A 14,193-nucleotide genomic window follows, 5' to 3' on the forward strand; every position below is an offset into this window, starting at 1 on the left:
CTCACACACACACACACACAGGAAGAGGGAGCAGAAGGGGGCGGGGAAGGGAGGGGGAGGGGTAAAGGGAGAGGTTAGTGGAGAGGGAGAGAGAGGGGGAGGGGGAGAGGGAGAGAATACAATTCAAATGTTTACTTACCGGAGATTTTCCGAACTGAATTCTGACTCCAGGAATCTGAGGAACTGGTCCCGCCCCACCTGGTCCTTCAGAATCTCGTCAAAAGAGAAGCCCCAACGTTTCACTCGCTGCTGGCTGGGCTCTTTGCTTTGGGGTTGGAGGAGAAGGTTTGAAAAATGATTAGTATTTAAAACAAACAAGCAAAACCAAACCTCTGTCCTGTGCTCTCCAACGACTCAAGTTTGTTGGCTACTGAACATCAGGGAAAATCACCTCAGGTGTTTAAGTGACAGAGAACACAAACCCCACAGGAATTCCACGTGTGCGCTGTTACACGTCAGTAGTCACAGTTTCTGAGAAGGGGCAGGTGGACAGGCTATGTTTGGTGAGGGTCACCGAAGTGCTCAGCAAGGGACCGCTGTCTACAGGAGGCGATCCCCACCACCTCTGACTGACTCCCCACCGCTGACTGATGGGCCTCCTTGGGCCATCAGTTACAGATCCAACTTTCCACTCTTATCCTTTTGGCTCTTTCTCTACTCCCCAGGATATCTCAGGAATCCAGCCCTTCGTCTAAGACACTGGCTCCTTATCTTTTGCTCCTTCTTCAATATAGAAAAGAGAGATCAGCCTCTGATTAGTTCAGTGATACAGAGGTTATAAATGCATGGCTCTCACCAGAACAAACCAGATTGCTTTAGTCACTGGGCGGTGTTTGCAGTGTAGACACTGTTCTAATCACCTTACATCTATCTGCTAACCGGCCTCGTCCTTCCAGACACACTGCAAGGGTTGTTTCCATTTTCCAGATAGGGAAACTGAGAGCTAGGGATCAGTTGCCTTGGGACTTACAGCTAGAAGGCAATGGGGTCAGGAATCCAATCTGGTCATGTGGCTCCAAGCACAGCCCTGAGCTCTGAGCCCATCCCTGCTCTACAATCTCACATCCACACGGAAGAAGGGGGATTGGTCATATTAACTGAAATCCTTCAGATCTGTCTTCCCACACGGAGTCTATTGGCTGGCCCTTCTTGAAACAATGGCTCCTGCTTCACCAGTCCCATGCTGGAACCTCTCCTCCCCTCCCCACCCCCACTCAAGATGTGGTCTAAAGACCAAGCAGGATCACAGGTCACAGCCAGAGTTACTGAACCAGAAGCTCCAGTTTCACAAGGGTCCCCAGAGACTTAGTCACAGCAACGCTTGGGAACCAGTGGTGTAGACAGAAGTTTTCCTTTTAGAGACAGATAGGCACAACCCCTAACAGTCAGTATAAAAGATCATGGGTCTTTCCTTCTTATAGAGTCGACATGCTATCTATATTTCTCTTAGAAGAGAACAGGCACATTGAAGTGCTTCAAAAGCAGCTGATTCTGAGGAGCCCGAGCAGGAGAACTCCCTGGACTGGCGGAGCCATTTTACATTCATGCTTTGCAGGCTTGGAGCCACCATCTGCACATGCCAGCAAGGCACTAGTATGGCCGATGACCTGAAGTGAAATATAAGATGTAAGTGGTCATCTGTGGTTAGAGGCTACGGTACTGCACATGTGGTCTAGATGCAAACCCAGCTATCCCTCACTGACTCGTGTGATAGACAGCAATGTCTTCTATTTCTAGGGCAGTGATCAATACATTGTATACGTGGAGATCAAGGAGGCTTTTGCAGTATGGCTTTGCATTTCCAGGCATAGCTCATAGGTCATGGTAGAAGGCTAACCCTATTAGGGCAGGCAATGGGAAATTCTTCCGTAAGTGAGATCTTACAAAATATCAAGATGGGTTTTTATAGTAAGACATATGACAACCAATTCTGGATTCTCTCAGAAACAAGCCACAAAATTAACCAAACTCAGTAACTTCCCAAGGGATTGAAAGTACTGTTTGTGGAGACAGGGCTCAAAGTTGAAACCCTGAGCAAATTTAAGTCCCGAGAATTGCAGGAATATCCTTTCCCTAGCACCATGCTCTGACCTGGGACAGAGACATCTGCTCTTTACCAGACAATGATGGAAGGTTCTGCAGATGAGCAGGTGGCATCTCTACCCTCATCAAGGTCTGTGCCCAGAGACTTGGTGTGGAGAGTGACTCAGTCTTTTTTAACAGCTGTCTCATGGAAGGACAGTTACCACCACTGCCACCACTTTCTCATGACAGGCCATGAGCTGGTGTTCACCCCACCAGATTCCTTGGTGGTAGCAGGATTGGGAAAAGGGAAATATGAGGGTGTGTGAGAAATCTTGGAGTGCCTCTGTAGGAATAGAATCAGAGAAGGAACATTCGTAGAAGTCAGAGATGTTCCCAAAGTCACAGGGTCACCCTTTAGCAGAAATGAGAGGGTCTGGAGAGACAATATACCCTGAGGTAGTCTGTGGTAGACACAATAAAGTCTTCACATAATGAATGAGTAGCTTGAAGAGCAGAAGTTTTGGACCTCACAGTTCCAGACTCTGGAAATCTAAACCCAGGGTGTTAGCAGAAACATGCTTTCTCTGGGGGCTTTAGAAGAAAATCTTTCCATGTCTCTCCCTTGACTTCTGGTGCTTTAATCCCTGGCTTGCTGACATACTGCTGAGTCTCTGCCTGTATGGTCACAGGACTTCCTTCCTGTGTTTCGAAATCTACAGCATTTCCTCTTCATGTGTGTGTCTGCATCTGTTTCTTTTCTTTCAGAAACACCAGTTTTATAGACAAGGGGTCCACCCTACTCCAGTATGATTTCAATTGAATTAATTACAGTGATCACCCTCTCTCCAAATATCAGAGTCTTGGGGTTCTAGGAAGAACACAGATCTTAAGGTGATACTGTTCAATCCAGTTTCCTGAGTCTTCTCAGTTGCCTGCCATTCCTAATCCATTTCCTCTGCATTTGCTCTCCTGCCTCAGTTGGGATTCTGCTCGGCTGAAAGCCTCTTGCCTACAACTCCCCCTTTCACCTCTTCCCTTCATCTCTTGGGTATCACCAACCTCACCTGTTTTAAGGTTCAAGCACAGATCTCAACACATTGCTACCACTTATACAATAATTGTTAGTAATGAAATCTCTTGATGCCCTTCCCCAGGTGTGATGGTTTTAATTTCAACTCGGCACAATCTGAATTCACATGGAAACAGAGTCGTAAGGAAGGAATTGTGTGTGTGGGGGGATGGTAGTGGTCTCACATGTTTTCTGATAGACTTTTCCCGCTGCGGGTGTTTTCTCAATTAAGGTTTCTCTCTCCCAAAATAACTCTAGCTTGTTTCATAAACCAGCCCACACAGCTGCCTGAGAGCATGCTCCTTCCTGCAACACCTACAAGACGTGAGGGAAGGGCAGAAAGCTTCCTTACTCTGATCTTAGTGTCTAATTGAATTCCAGTATAAGCTAAGGAGTAGATCAATGGTCCACGTTCAAAAGATGGAAGGGATGCAAGCAACAATTCGGACTTGGACTCCAGGCATGTCTGTCTCCAATGTCCACTCCTTCTTGTTCCCTACACTGCTTTGCCTTCTACTTTGTGGCCCTCATCTGATGTCTAAACTAAGGCTTGAGGAAAGATGTAAGCTATCTTCAAAAGACCCGAATTGTGTTTGCCTCCTTCCTTAAACTTTTGAGATGAAATTCTAACCACCAATGTGGCATATCATGGCATGGGGCCCTTGGGGGTGATTCGCTCACACACTTGTGGAATTGGTGTTCCTATAAGAGACCCAAAGAGCCCCCTTGCCCTTCCACCATAGAAGGATACAGCAAGAAGCTGGCTATCAATGAACCAACGAGAGGGTCCTCAATCATATAATGAACCTACAGGTGCTTTGCTCTGAGACACCCCCAATCTCTTGAGAAGTAAATGTATGGTATTTATAAGCCATACCATTCATGGTAATTTTTTTCAGCCACTCTAATGGACTGAGACAAAAGTTGATACCGAGAGGGGATGTCATCCATAACACACATACTTAAAAATGGAAAAGGGTGGCAATGACAGGCAGGAGGAAGATTAAAACATTTGCTGACAATAGACCCATAAAGATGATTTTTGAATATGTGTGTACGTGTGGTGTGTGTTTGCGCGCGCGCGCTCAAAAACAAGTAGAAGGTTGAAGAGAAACCCCTAATCTTCTTAACCAATACTTAACTAATTTGTTGTGGAATGTTAGTGAATGGTAAAAGCCACGCTGACAAGTCTCAGACAAACAGGAGGAAGTTGAAGGAAGAATTGTTCTTGTTACAAAGTGGCAGAGACTGGCAGAATTCTGTTTGTGTGCTGGGGTTTTGTGGAAGACAGAATTTGGAAATGATGATACTATTTAGTTACTATTAAGATTATTATTTATATTTAAACATATTTAAATATTGTAATATATTTATATTACATAATATTTTTATTATGTATTATTAAATTATTATAGAATAATATATTTAAAGTTAAAAACTATTACTATTAGTTAGTAAATAGATATCATTTAGATACGATACATATTTAGCCAAGGAAGTTTCTAAGCCCTGTATTGAAGGAGTAGCTTGAGTCTTCCTAACTGTTTTAGGAGTGACACAAAGGGAGAGGAATCGGGTAAAGACAAAATTGCTAGTCAAAAGGAACTAGAATCTCAATAAGGACTGAGAAAATTCTTAGTGCATTGATGCTGCAACAAAGAAGCAAACAAAACGACAAAAAGGACACCATGAATGGTGTGGCCAAATGACTGATAGATGGATATAGTAGGGCTCAGCCGTCCAGACAAAAGCCAGGTGCTATTTTTCAGAACAATAGGAAAGTGATATGAAGATGATTCAGTGGCCGCTAGGTCTGTGACCCCCATTATAGGCTCAGACTGCTACAACCACAGGGAGCTGGGGATGGGAGTGTCAATAGATACAGGCATCTTCCCAGTTCAAGCAGTCCAGGATGCCCATGCCTGTTTCTTCCAGGGCGGAGGTCCAGGAGAGAGCTTCAGGGTGGACTGTGACCAGTGAAGCTATTGGAACAAACCTCCAGGGCAGAGTTGCAGGGCAGTGGTCTAGCCTGGGAAAGCTGCCAGGCCCTGGCAGAGAGAAGACACCCACTGAGCTGTAGGTATGATGCTGTCACCTAAATGGGTGTGGCAAACAGAATATCAGTCCAGAAAAGCCACAGGCTCACAACTCATCTTCAGAGAGCAGTGGAGGTGGGTTCTCTGCCTCAGTGAGTTTATCACCTCAGTCTGGTCTGATAGGTACGGGATCTAGACAAAGAGAATTACTTTTAGATGAAGCCTTTAACCTTGCTGTATTTAGACTCACTTGGGACCCATAGCCTTGTTTCTTCTCTCATTGGAGTGGACATGTCTATCTTGTACTTCCCATCACGGCTTGGAAATAATGCAGCCTGTTGGTTTCACGGCTGGAGGGGCTTCAGGGGGGGATGACTTGTAGCTTGTCTCCCCCTTATCTGATTTGGATGATATTCAGATGAGACTTTAAAGCCAATGTTAGAGAAAGGGCTAGCGATACCCGGGCAGCATAGGAGAGTTTACAAACTGGGGGAGCATGTGTAGAATGGTACAGATTAAAATTTTTGTCCCTCCAAAATTCATCTGTTGACATTTTGACCCCCAACATGATGGCATTAAGGGCTGGGGCCTTCAGAAGTCACTGAGACGTGAGGAATGAAGTTAACGTCTTTATCAATAGACTTATCAAGACTTATCCAGAGCCCTCACCTTGCTGCTATAAAAGAACACAGAGGGAAGAAACAAATTCACTCTATAGCCAAGCCAAACATGTGGTCCTTCTGCCCCAGCCTCCTAAGTGATGAGATAATAGTGACACATTACCTTGTTCAGACCATGAGCCATGCCCTCCTCAGATACCAACATACTGCCGCCCTGGTCTTGACATCCTCAGTTCCCAGAACAAAGAGAACCGAATTTCTTTCGTTTGCAAGTCAGACACAATCTATTGCATTTTTTTTTTTTGGCTTGAGAGCCTAAATGGATTAAGATAAGTTGTCAGAAAAATTGTGAAACCAGGACCAGTCCTCTCAGGAAAGCACGTCTAATGGCCCCAATGTTAGGGCCAAGCTGTGAAGAAACGATCTTGATTTATTTATTTACCACCCCAAGAACAGCTGGAAGGTCTTGGATATTCCAGTGGGGTGTGGTTCTCTTTCAGTATTATTCTCAGTTCATCTGGGTTTGACTGTGTCCTCTCATTTGTGGTCACTCAGACTTATAGCTGCAAGATGGTTTGAAAGGTCATCTGAGGGCTGGACCGGGCCTGTGTCCAAACCGCTCGTGTGGCAGCTGACACTGGCTGTTTGTCCAGAGCTCATGTGAGGCCATTGACTAGAGTGATCCCACATAGCTTTTCCAGAGGCTTGAACATCTCCCTGCATGGCAGACCGTTTCAGAGACTTAAGACCATATGTTTAGAAGTTACTGGGGACTCAGTATGGCTGCCTCTCAGAGTGTCACTTTGCCACAGTCTGTTGGCCAAATAAGGCATCAAGGGCAGTATATGAAAATAAATACCTTCTTTTGACATAAGGATCAACACATGCATAGAGGGGGAAAGCATTACTAAGGTCATGTTTAAGAACTGACTGACTGCTTTAAGAAAGAAACTTGAGGGACCTGGGGCAATGGCTCAGTGGTTAAGAACACTTGTTGATCGTGTAGGAGACCAGGATTCAGTTACCAGCATCAATTTAGTGGCTCACAATGATCTGCAGCAACTTATAACTCCAGTTCTAGGGTATCTGGTGCCCTCTTCTGGTCTCCACAGGAACTAGGCAGGCACATACAAACACACACACACACACACACACACACACACACACACACACAACACTAATATGCATAACATAGTTAATAAATCTAATTTTTTTTGTTTGTTTTTTTTTGAGACAGGGTTTCTCTGTGTAGCCCTGGCTGTCCTGGAACTCACTCTTTAGACCAGGCTGGACTTGAACTCAGAAATCGGGCCTGCCACTGCCTCCCAAGTGCTGGGATTAAAGGTGTGCACCACCACTGCCCGGCCTAAATCTAATTTTTTAAAGGAGCTTAATAGTTACACCCAAATAGCTGTATATAGGCAAGTCAAGAATTATCTCTGCCCCTCAGCAGGTCATCTTGGCTGGGAGTGGATTCCTTCAGCCAAGTAGAAGAAACCAGGTTCTATATAACCCTTGTTCACATACTTGCTCCTCAATAGATAGTGAGCCTCAAACTTACCCTATGCAGGGAAGAAATGGCTCACCACAATTCTGCAAGCCACACCAGTTCATGAGGTCTCAACCTTGGATTAATGTTACTTCCAGAACTACTTCCCTTAGGCCTCCCTAAGACACTCTTCTGGTAATGTTTTAGATCAGCCAATTCTTTCCAGCTGTGGTCTGGCGACTGTTGGCTAAGTGTTCCTCAATGCTAAGTCCTGACTATTGTTATCGTCTTCAACGGAAGCTGATTTCTCAGAATTTCCAGACAGAGTTTGCCATGCTTTAAAACAGCAGCCTTTTATCACCCCTCCCCCACCTCCTGACCTGATGAACTCTTGTTCTTAGAGTTTTGGATCTAATACTATCCTATCTGAGGCTGAGAAGGAATCCTGGGACAATTCCTGTATGTCTATTACACCTTACACTGTTTGCCCATTATTCAGTTGCTGTCCCTCACTGGACATCCACTCTGCAGCAGACACAATGTGTCCTTCATATAGAGTACAGACATTCCTCTGATGTCCTCAGGCCTGGAGTTCAAAAAAAGTCAGTATGGATTTCTCTGTAGCACAGAAGAAGACTAGAGCCCAGTACAGATGAGCAGAAGAACATCCCCTTAGCATCCTGCTTGCTTCTCCTCTGCCATATACCTCAAGCTATGTTCACCTGAGGTCTGGGAAGATACGAGATAGAAGACAGGACGAAGCCTTGAAGGGAAGGCACTTACTGTTTCTCCTGGCAGCTAACATACTTAGTATTTCTGCTTTTGAAAAGTCCTTTGTCACTGGCTACCAGTTTCCCTGGTTTCTAATCTTGCCCTGGCTCTTCTCCTTCCCCTTCCCTCACTCTGTCTTTTGTTTTCCTCTCTCAGGAACAGGAAGCATACCTGTTCCTCACCTCACCTTCTCCCTGAGAACAGCCTAACCTCTCCTTTGTTGGCTGAGTCTGCCAAAGCCTTGCCTGCCTACAGGACCTGCTCTCTGCCTCAAGTGGCTGAATGCCCTTTGCCAAGCAAGGAGGAATTCTGGTGCCAGGTGGTAAGACAGCAGCTTCTGTTGACCTTGCTGGATTTTTAACCAGAGGATTTCTTACTCAGAACACAGTGCAAAGTAGGTCTCAATACGAGCGGAATTAAGGTGAACCTGAGAAAGCGCTGGCTGTTGGTTATTTTCTTAGTCTTTGGACTTTACTGTATAGACGGTGACCATCACTAGGCTGAGGTGTGATGTCTGCACTGATCTCGCACTTGGCCTTTCTTCTGACAGCTCCATAAAGCTAAGTGGGCATGGGTATTTCTGCAGGAGAAGGAGAGCTTCCTTTTCACCTGAGTCTATAGAGCACCATGTGCTTGGGGACATGAGGCTCCATGGCTGTGTAGTTTCTTAGGCCAGGCGTTAGCTTAGGGTAGAAGCTTGAACAGTAACATCAGAACTGTGACACCATGTGGAGGATAGAATGCTGAGTAGCTTGAGATAAATCAAGTGGCAAGGAGGCTACCCTTTCCCCAAATGGTCATGTGCTTCTTTATTTAGTTAGACACAAGTGAGAACATTCATTTATCATAGTGAATTAGCTTTGGGCACTTGCCTTCTTCCTTCTTTCCCCAAATTTTTGACCAAAGAAGGAATAACCTGTTCACCTACCCTCTACCCAATCTATACTTTTGAGTGCTTGTGTGTTCCAGATAGAAAACTAGACCCTAAAGCAAATCACGGGTCCTCTTTAGAAGTGATCTAGAGGGGTGTGACATAACAGCAGAAGATGTGGGACACTCATGTCATTATACTGGGTGGCCACCATGCTTGGGAAGGCTTGAGTGAGAAGGAAAGCCAGCCAGGAGGGGCAAATGGCTCAGAAAGATCGAATAAGCAGGGCTCCAAAGCTCAGTAAAATGGACTTTGTTTGTTGTTTTTAACCCCAATTATATGTAGAGGCAAAGATAAATTCTTCCAGAGGATGCTAAGGTCCAGGTATTTCAGGGAGGTTTGAAACAAATGAATGAGACTTGTAACAGAGCTGAGAGAGGACAGTCTGTGGCTGTGGCAGAGCCCTGGGAGAAAACAGCTGGGGAGCCTGATGCTCTGAGCAGTCAGTAGAGCAGTGGGGCTGGCCTTAGCCAGAGAACATGGAGGAAACTTCAACTACATATATAACAGGCTCCACACTATGGAAGTGGGTTGCTAAGAGTGGAAGGGGAAGGGAAATGGGGGATAGGGAGTGGGGGATAGGGGTGGGGGGTGGGGAGAGGGAGCTGACCAGATTCTGATAAAAACAATGAGACCAGAGCATAGTGCCACCATTGATGCCAGAGTGGCAAGACTATGAAGAGAAAACAAAAACGAACACATCTGAGCAATGCAGGAGGCCTCTCAAGACATTTAAGAGCTTTACCCTAGAGGCCCAGAGTTCCTACCAAAATATGAAAGATAGGTAGGTAGGTAGGTAGGTAGATAGATAGATAGATAGATGAGAGACAAAGAGACAGAGACAGACAGACAGACACAGAGAGGCAGAGAGACAGACAGAAAGAGAAGACAGACAAACACAGAGAGAAAAATCTTTAGAGAATAAATTTAAAAAAATTTTAGAAATGCGAATTAAAATGTACCTAAATACTTAAAAAATGAGAGACAGAGACAGACAGAGAAAGAGACAGACAGAGACAGAGAGGCAGAGAGACAGACAGAGAGGGCAGACAGACAAACACATAGAGAAAAACCTTTGAAGAATAAACTAAAAAAAAACTTTAGAAATATGAATTAAAATGTACCTAACCAGTTAAAAACAAGAGAGGAGGGGGGGAGAGAGGGGAGGGGAGAGGGAGAGGGAGAGAGGGAGAGGGAGAGAGAAAAAGAGAGAGGGAGAGGGAGAGGGAGAGGGAGAGAGAACAGAAGCAGTAAATAGAAGCATTTAGGAAGAGGAGGAGGAAGAAAAAAGACCCTGAGTTAATGAAAGCTTTAAATTCAGAATGGAAGAGACTATACAAACACCCATGCAGCGGTTTGAATAAGACATGTCCCCTATAGTCTCAAGCGGTTCAACACTTGGTCCTCAGCTGGTGTTGTCCTTCAGGGAAACATAGAATCTCCTAAGGCCTTATTGGAGGAAGTATACCATTGGAGGCTGCTTTGAGAGCTTAAGGTTTGCCCTACCCTCTGTTTTCACTCTCTACTTCCTGTGTGGGGTTCATCCAAGTACTAACCAGGCCTGATCCTGCTTCCCTTCTGAGATCAGACGAGATGGGGCGTGGTCAGGGTGGTATGGTGTAGACCTTGCTTGGGGTTCATATGAACTCTCAGCTTGTTGCTCCAGTCACCATGGGTACTGCCCATGCCTGCCACTTTCCTATGATGGTGATGGTTCCCATGGAACCAACTTGCCCTTCTGTAAATGACCTTGTCATGGTGTTCTATCCCAGCAACAGAAAAGTAATTAATGCGCTAGGTCACACCAGAAACAGAACTTTAAAAGTAGATGTCCATTTGCACACTATTTGTTTTCTTAATGCTGATAGAAATGTAAGTTCAGAGCACCAGTTTAATATACATCATGCTCACGTACCCCTGGGGAAGAGAGCATTGTGGGAAGGCGGGGGAAGCTTCTGCTTCAAGTACACACATGCCCTGTTATGGATTAGTGATCTTTTAAACTCAAACCATGTGAAATATAATTATGACTAGAACAGAAACCAGAATTTGAAGAGGCAATGCAAAGTCTGATTAGAAAATCAAAAGTTGAGGAAGAAGAAAAGAAATTTAAAAAGGAGAGAAGAAATCAAGAAAAAAAAACAAGCCAAGGCAAGTGGGATTTTTGTATCCTGATATCGAAAGCAAAGCCACCGCTGGGGGAAAAGGGGAATGGACAGGTTGGCAGAGAATCATAGAAGAATGAATCTCTGTAATCACAGGAACATCCACAAGTAAGATATTTCTACACCAGTGAAGAAACAGAAAGCAAAGTGAGATTCGTTTCTATCTATTGGGCTTAAGAGTCACGAGAGAAAGATCGTTAATGCTGGGGTTGAAAGGATGGGGACCTTTAAACCAGAGGCATGGAAAGGGGGATTCAGGTTTATTTAAGAAAATTTGGCACATGAACCAAAATTAAAATATGCACTCCATCTGAAGTAATTCCACCTTTGTACAATTTATAGTAAAAAAAAAAAAACTAATTAGATTTAGGTATCGGGCTGTTCCTTGAATTGTTTATATCACAGAAAAAGACATGAGGCAAATAGTTACAGCCTGGGGATTGGTTAAATCAATTTTACTTCATTCATGCTAGGGGATATTATGCACATATTAAAAAGGACAAGGTGGATTAGTATGTGTTTATATTGCTAATTAAAACAGCATATACTTGTGAATATGTACAACACACATAATTACATTACAGATAAGAGTATTTTCTGTGTATGAAAATTTAAAGAGATAGTCACTAATCCAGAGCCTCTCAAATGTTTTGAGTTCATGGCACTCTTAAGGTGCTCTAAGCTCAAAGAAACTCTTAATATTTTTGTTTATCTAAGGTAGAACCAGGCAACTTAACAGGAATTAGAATCCTAGCAACTATATGAAATGTATATATATTGAAGAGAAGAATGTCTTAATTTCATTCTTAATCCCTCTTCTGGATGGTTTTTATGTCAACCTGACACAAGCTAGCATTGTCTGGTAAGAGGGACCTCAACTGAGAAATTGTCTCCACAGATTGGGCAAACCTGTAGGGCATTTTCTTAACCAGTAGTTTGATGTGAGAGTGTCTAGCCCCTTGTGGGTGGTGCCACCCCTGGGCTGGTGGTCCTGGGTTCTATAAGAAAGCAGGCTGAGCAAGGCATGGGGAGCAAGCCAGTAAGCAGCACTCCTCCATGGCCTCTGCATCAGCTCCTGCTCCAGGTGCATGCCCTGTGTGAGTTCCTGCCCTGACTTTCTTCAGTGATGAACCTGTTTGTAACCTGGAAGTGTAAGCAGGATAGAGTTTTCCTCCCCGAGTTGCTTTGGTCATGATATGTCATCACATCACTATTACTCTCAACTAAGCCTGTCAATGTGTATACATGCTACACACTGCACTCTTCTCCATCCAGATCTGGACCATGGACACCTTCATTTCCTAGTGCAGGTCGATTTTTGCACAGCATGGCTTTTTAATCACAAAACTTGTCTGAGAACTTGGGTTTGCAAAGATGTGACGTTAAAAAGGAAGGGATGTGACCTAATCCTTACACTGAACCAACCCAAGCCAGCATGTACATCAGATGTCTCCTCGGAGTCTCTGTCAGTGGTGCACAGAGAACCACCCTGGGCCCCAGCACCCTGCTGCAGGCTGAGAACCAGGACATCAGACTCTTCCTGGAAAGCAGGTCGGAGGAAGGGAGGAGTTTCCTTCTTTCTGCACACCAGGAGAGATTAACTTTTTATAGTAGACATCTATGACTTTTATTTAAAGAGAAAGACAAACACAGGAGTCACAGAGAACGAAAAAAAGAAATTGGAGAGCAGAGGTGAAGGAGTACCACACAGAACTGTGCCCATGCGTGAATTGTGACTGTGCCCAAGTTCCCCTCAGCTGTAAGTCAACAGGCCTGCTTCCCACGCAGGGCAGAGCGAGCCAAGCGCTGCTGAAACTATTGATGTCTGTGACCTCAGAAGGCCAGTGTGAAGCCAGCCACAGCCCAGGAGCCTCTGCCTGGGCTCCAGCCTTAAGGCTGCTGCATTCCAACCGCGTATCCCTGGGCGGGTTCATCAGCCCCACTCTGCCTCATTGCCTTGTCTCGCCACAGCGAGAACAACGCTCTTGATACGTTCATTTTAGACACGGATTTAGCTTCTCTTCACTAGCCCCCTAGCCTCTCCACTTCCTGCCTTCTGAGGAATTCATCCAACCATTGTTACATCAGCTTGAAGCAGCTGAGGGGGTTGGTAGAAAGTCCCGAGAGGTAGGGATGGTACCGAGAGGGGCTGATAGTGCTGCGATCTGAGATGAAGGAGACAAGCCCAGGCAGCAGAGTCTTCCCTTCTAGCAGCCAGAGCCACAAAATGCTGAGGAGTGGTGCTAGCCGCCACGACAGACACAGAGAACCCATGTACGAATCAAAGCCGCAAGGAAGAAAGAACCTTGAGCAAGCAGACATCAGTGCGGAGGATACTTGGGCCTTTTCTAGTCTCATTCAAGTTAAAATAAAGAAGGTAATTGCATTAGATTATGGATTTTTTCAACACTCTCCTTCCAAACTTTTGTTTGTTCATTTATGTATTACCTCATCTCTATGTCCCATAAGGTGATGTCATCACTGATCCAAGGATTAGATGGCTCTGCTGGTGTTATGAATGGGTCGTACTCCACATACTGCTCCGTGTAAGCGATTAAGCTGTAGGAGGAAGCAAGGCAAAGAAGAACTGATTTCCTGGACAAGTACGCAGTGCTGTCCCACACCGACAAGAGCAGTGTTCTCCGAAAAAAACCCACTCCCTCTCCTGACTAGCCTAGCAGCTCTCGGCTGCCCCGATCCGAACTTGTCAGGTTTGTTCTGTTACCATAAGGTGTTTGTTTGTTTGTTTTTTGATCTGCTCAAAAGTTTTTATTTTTATTTTTTTAATTTTGAAAAAGGTAACTTTATTGTTTATTAATTACATTAATAAGCCATCTTCTTAGAAGACAGCCCCCAAAACATAGCTTTCATACTAAGATAACCTCCAACTAAAGGTTATCTGTACCCACATAAAATCAATTGTAAGGGCTCTTCAAGACCATTAGTATAGGGGCTGAAGTATGGGGTCCTGGAGCTCAGTGCCCACTCTAGAGACAAGGCCTCACTCAATACAAAGCCCCGGAGTTGACTCTAGCACCATCTCCATAGTCCTGAAGATGCGGAAACGCTTAAATCTGCAAAGCATAT

General features: G+C 44.8%; 1 protein-coding gene across 4 annotated transcripts in view; it reads right to left on the reverse strand.

Annotated features, from left to right (window-relative positions):
- Window positions 1-14,193, reverse strand: part of Rgs6 (regulator of G protein signaling 6) — a 529,723-nt gene that overhangs the window by 48,546 nt on the left and 466,984 nt on the right. For all 4 annotated transcript variants that reach the window (XM_028782177.1, XM_028782175.1, XM_028782176.1 and 1 more), the window contains exons 13-14: window positions 13,555-13,665; window positions 140-265 (exon numbers count right to left, since the gene is read on the reverse strand). In XM_028782177.1, coding sequence (XP_028638010.1) covers window positions 140-265; window positions 13,555-13,665 — 237 coding nt within the window. The remainder of the gene's footprint in view (window positions 1-139; window positions 266-13,554; window positions 13,666-14,193) is intronic.

Source organism: Grammomys surdaster, unplaced genomic scaffold, assembly GCF_004785775.1.
Source record: "Grammomys surdaster isolate TR1022 unplaced genomic scaffold, NIH_TR_1.0 721, whole genome shotgun sequence".
Classification (NCBI taxonomy): Eukaryota; Metazoa; Chordata; class Mammalia; order Rodentia; family Muridae; genus Grammomys; species Grammomys surdaster.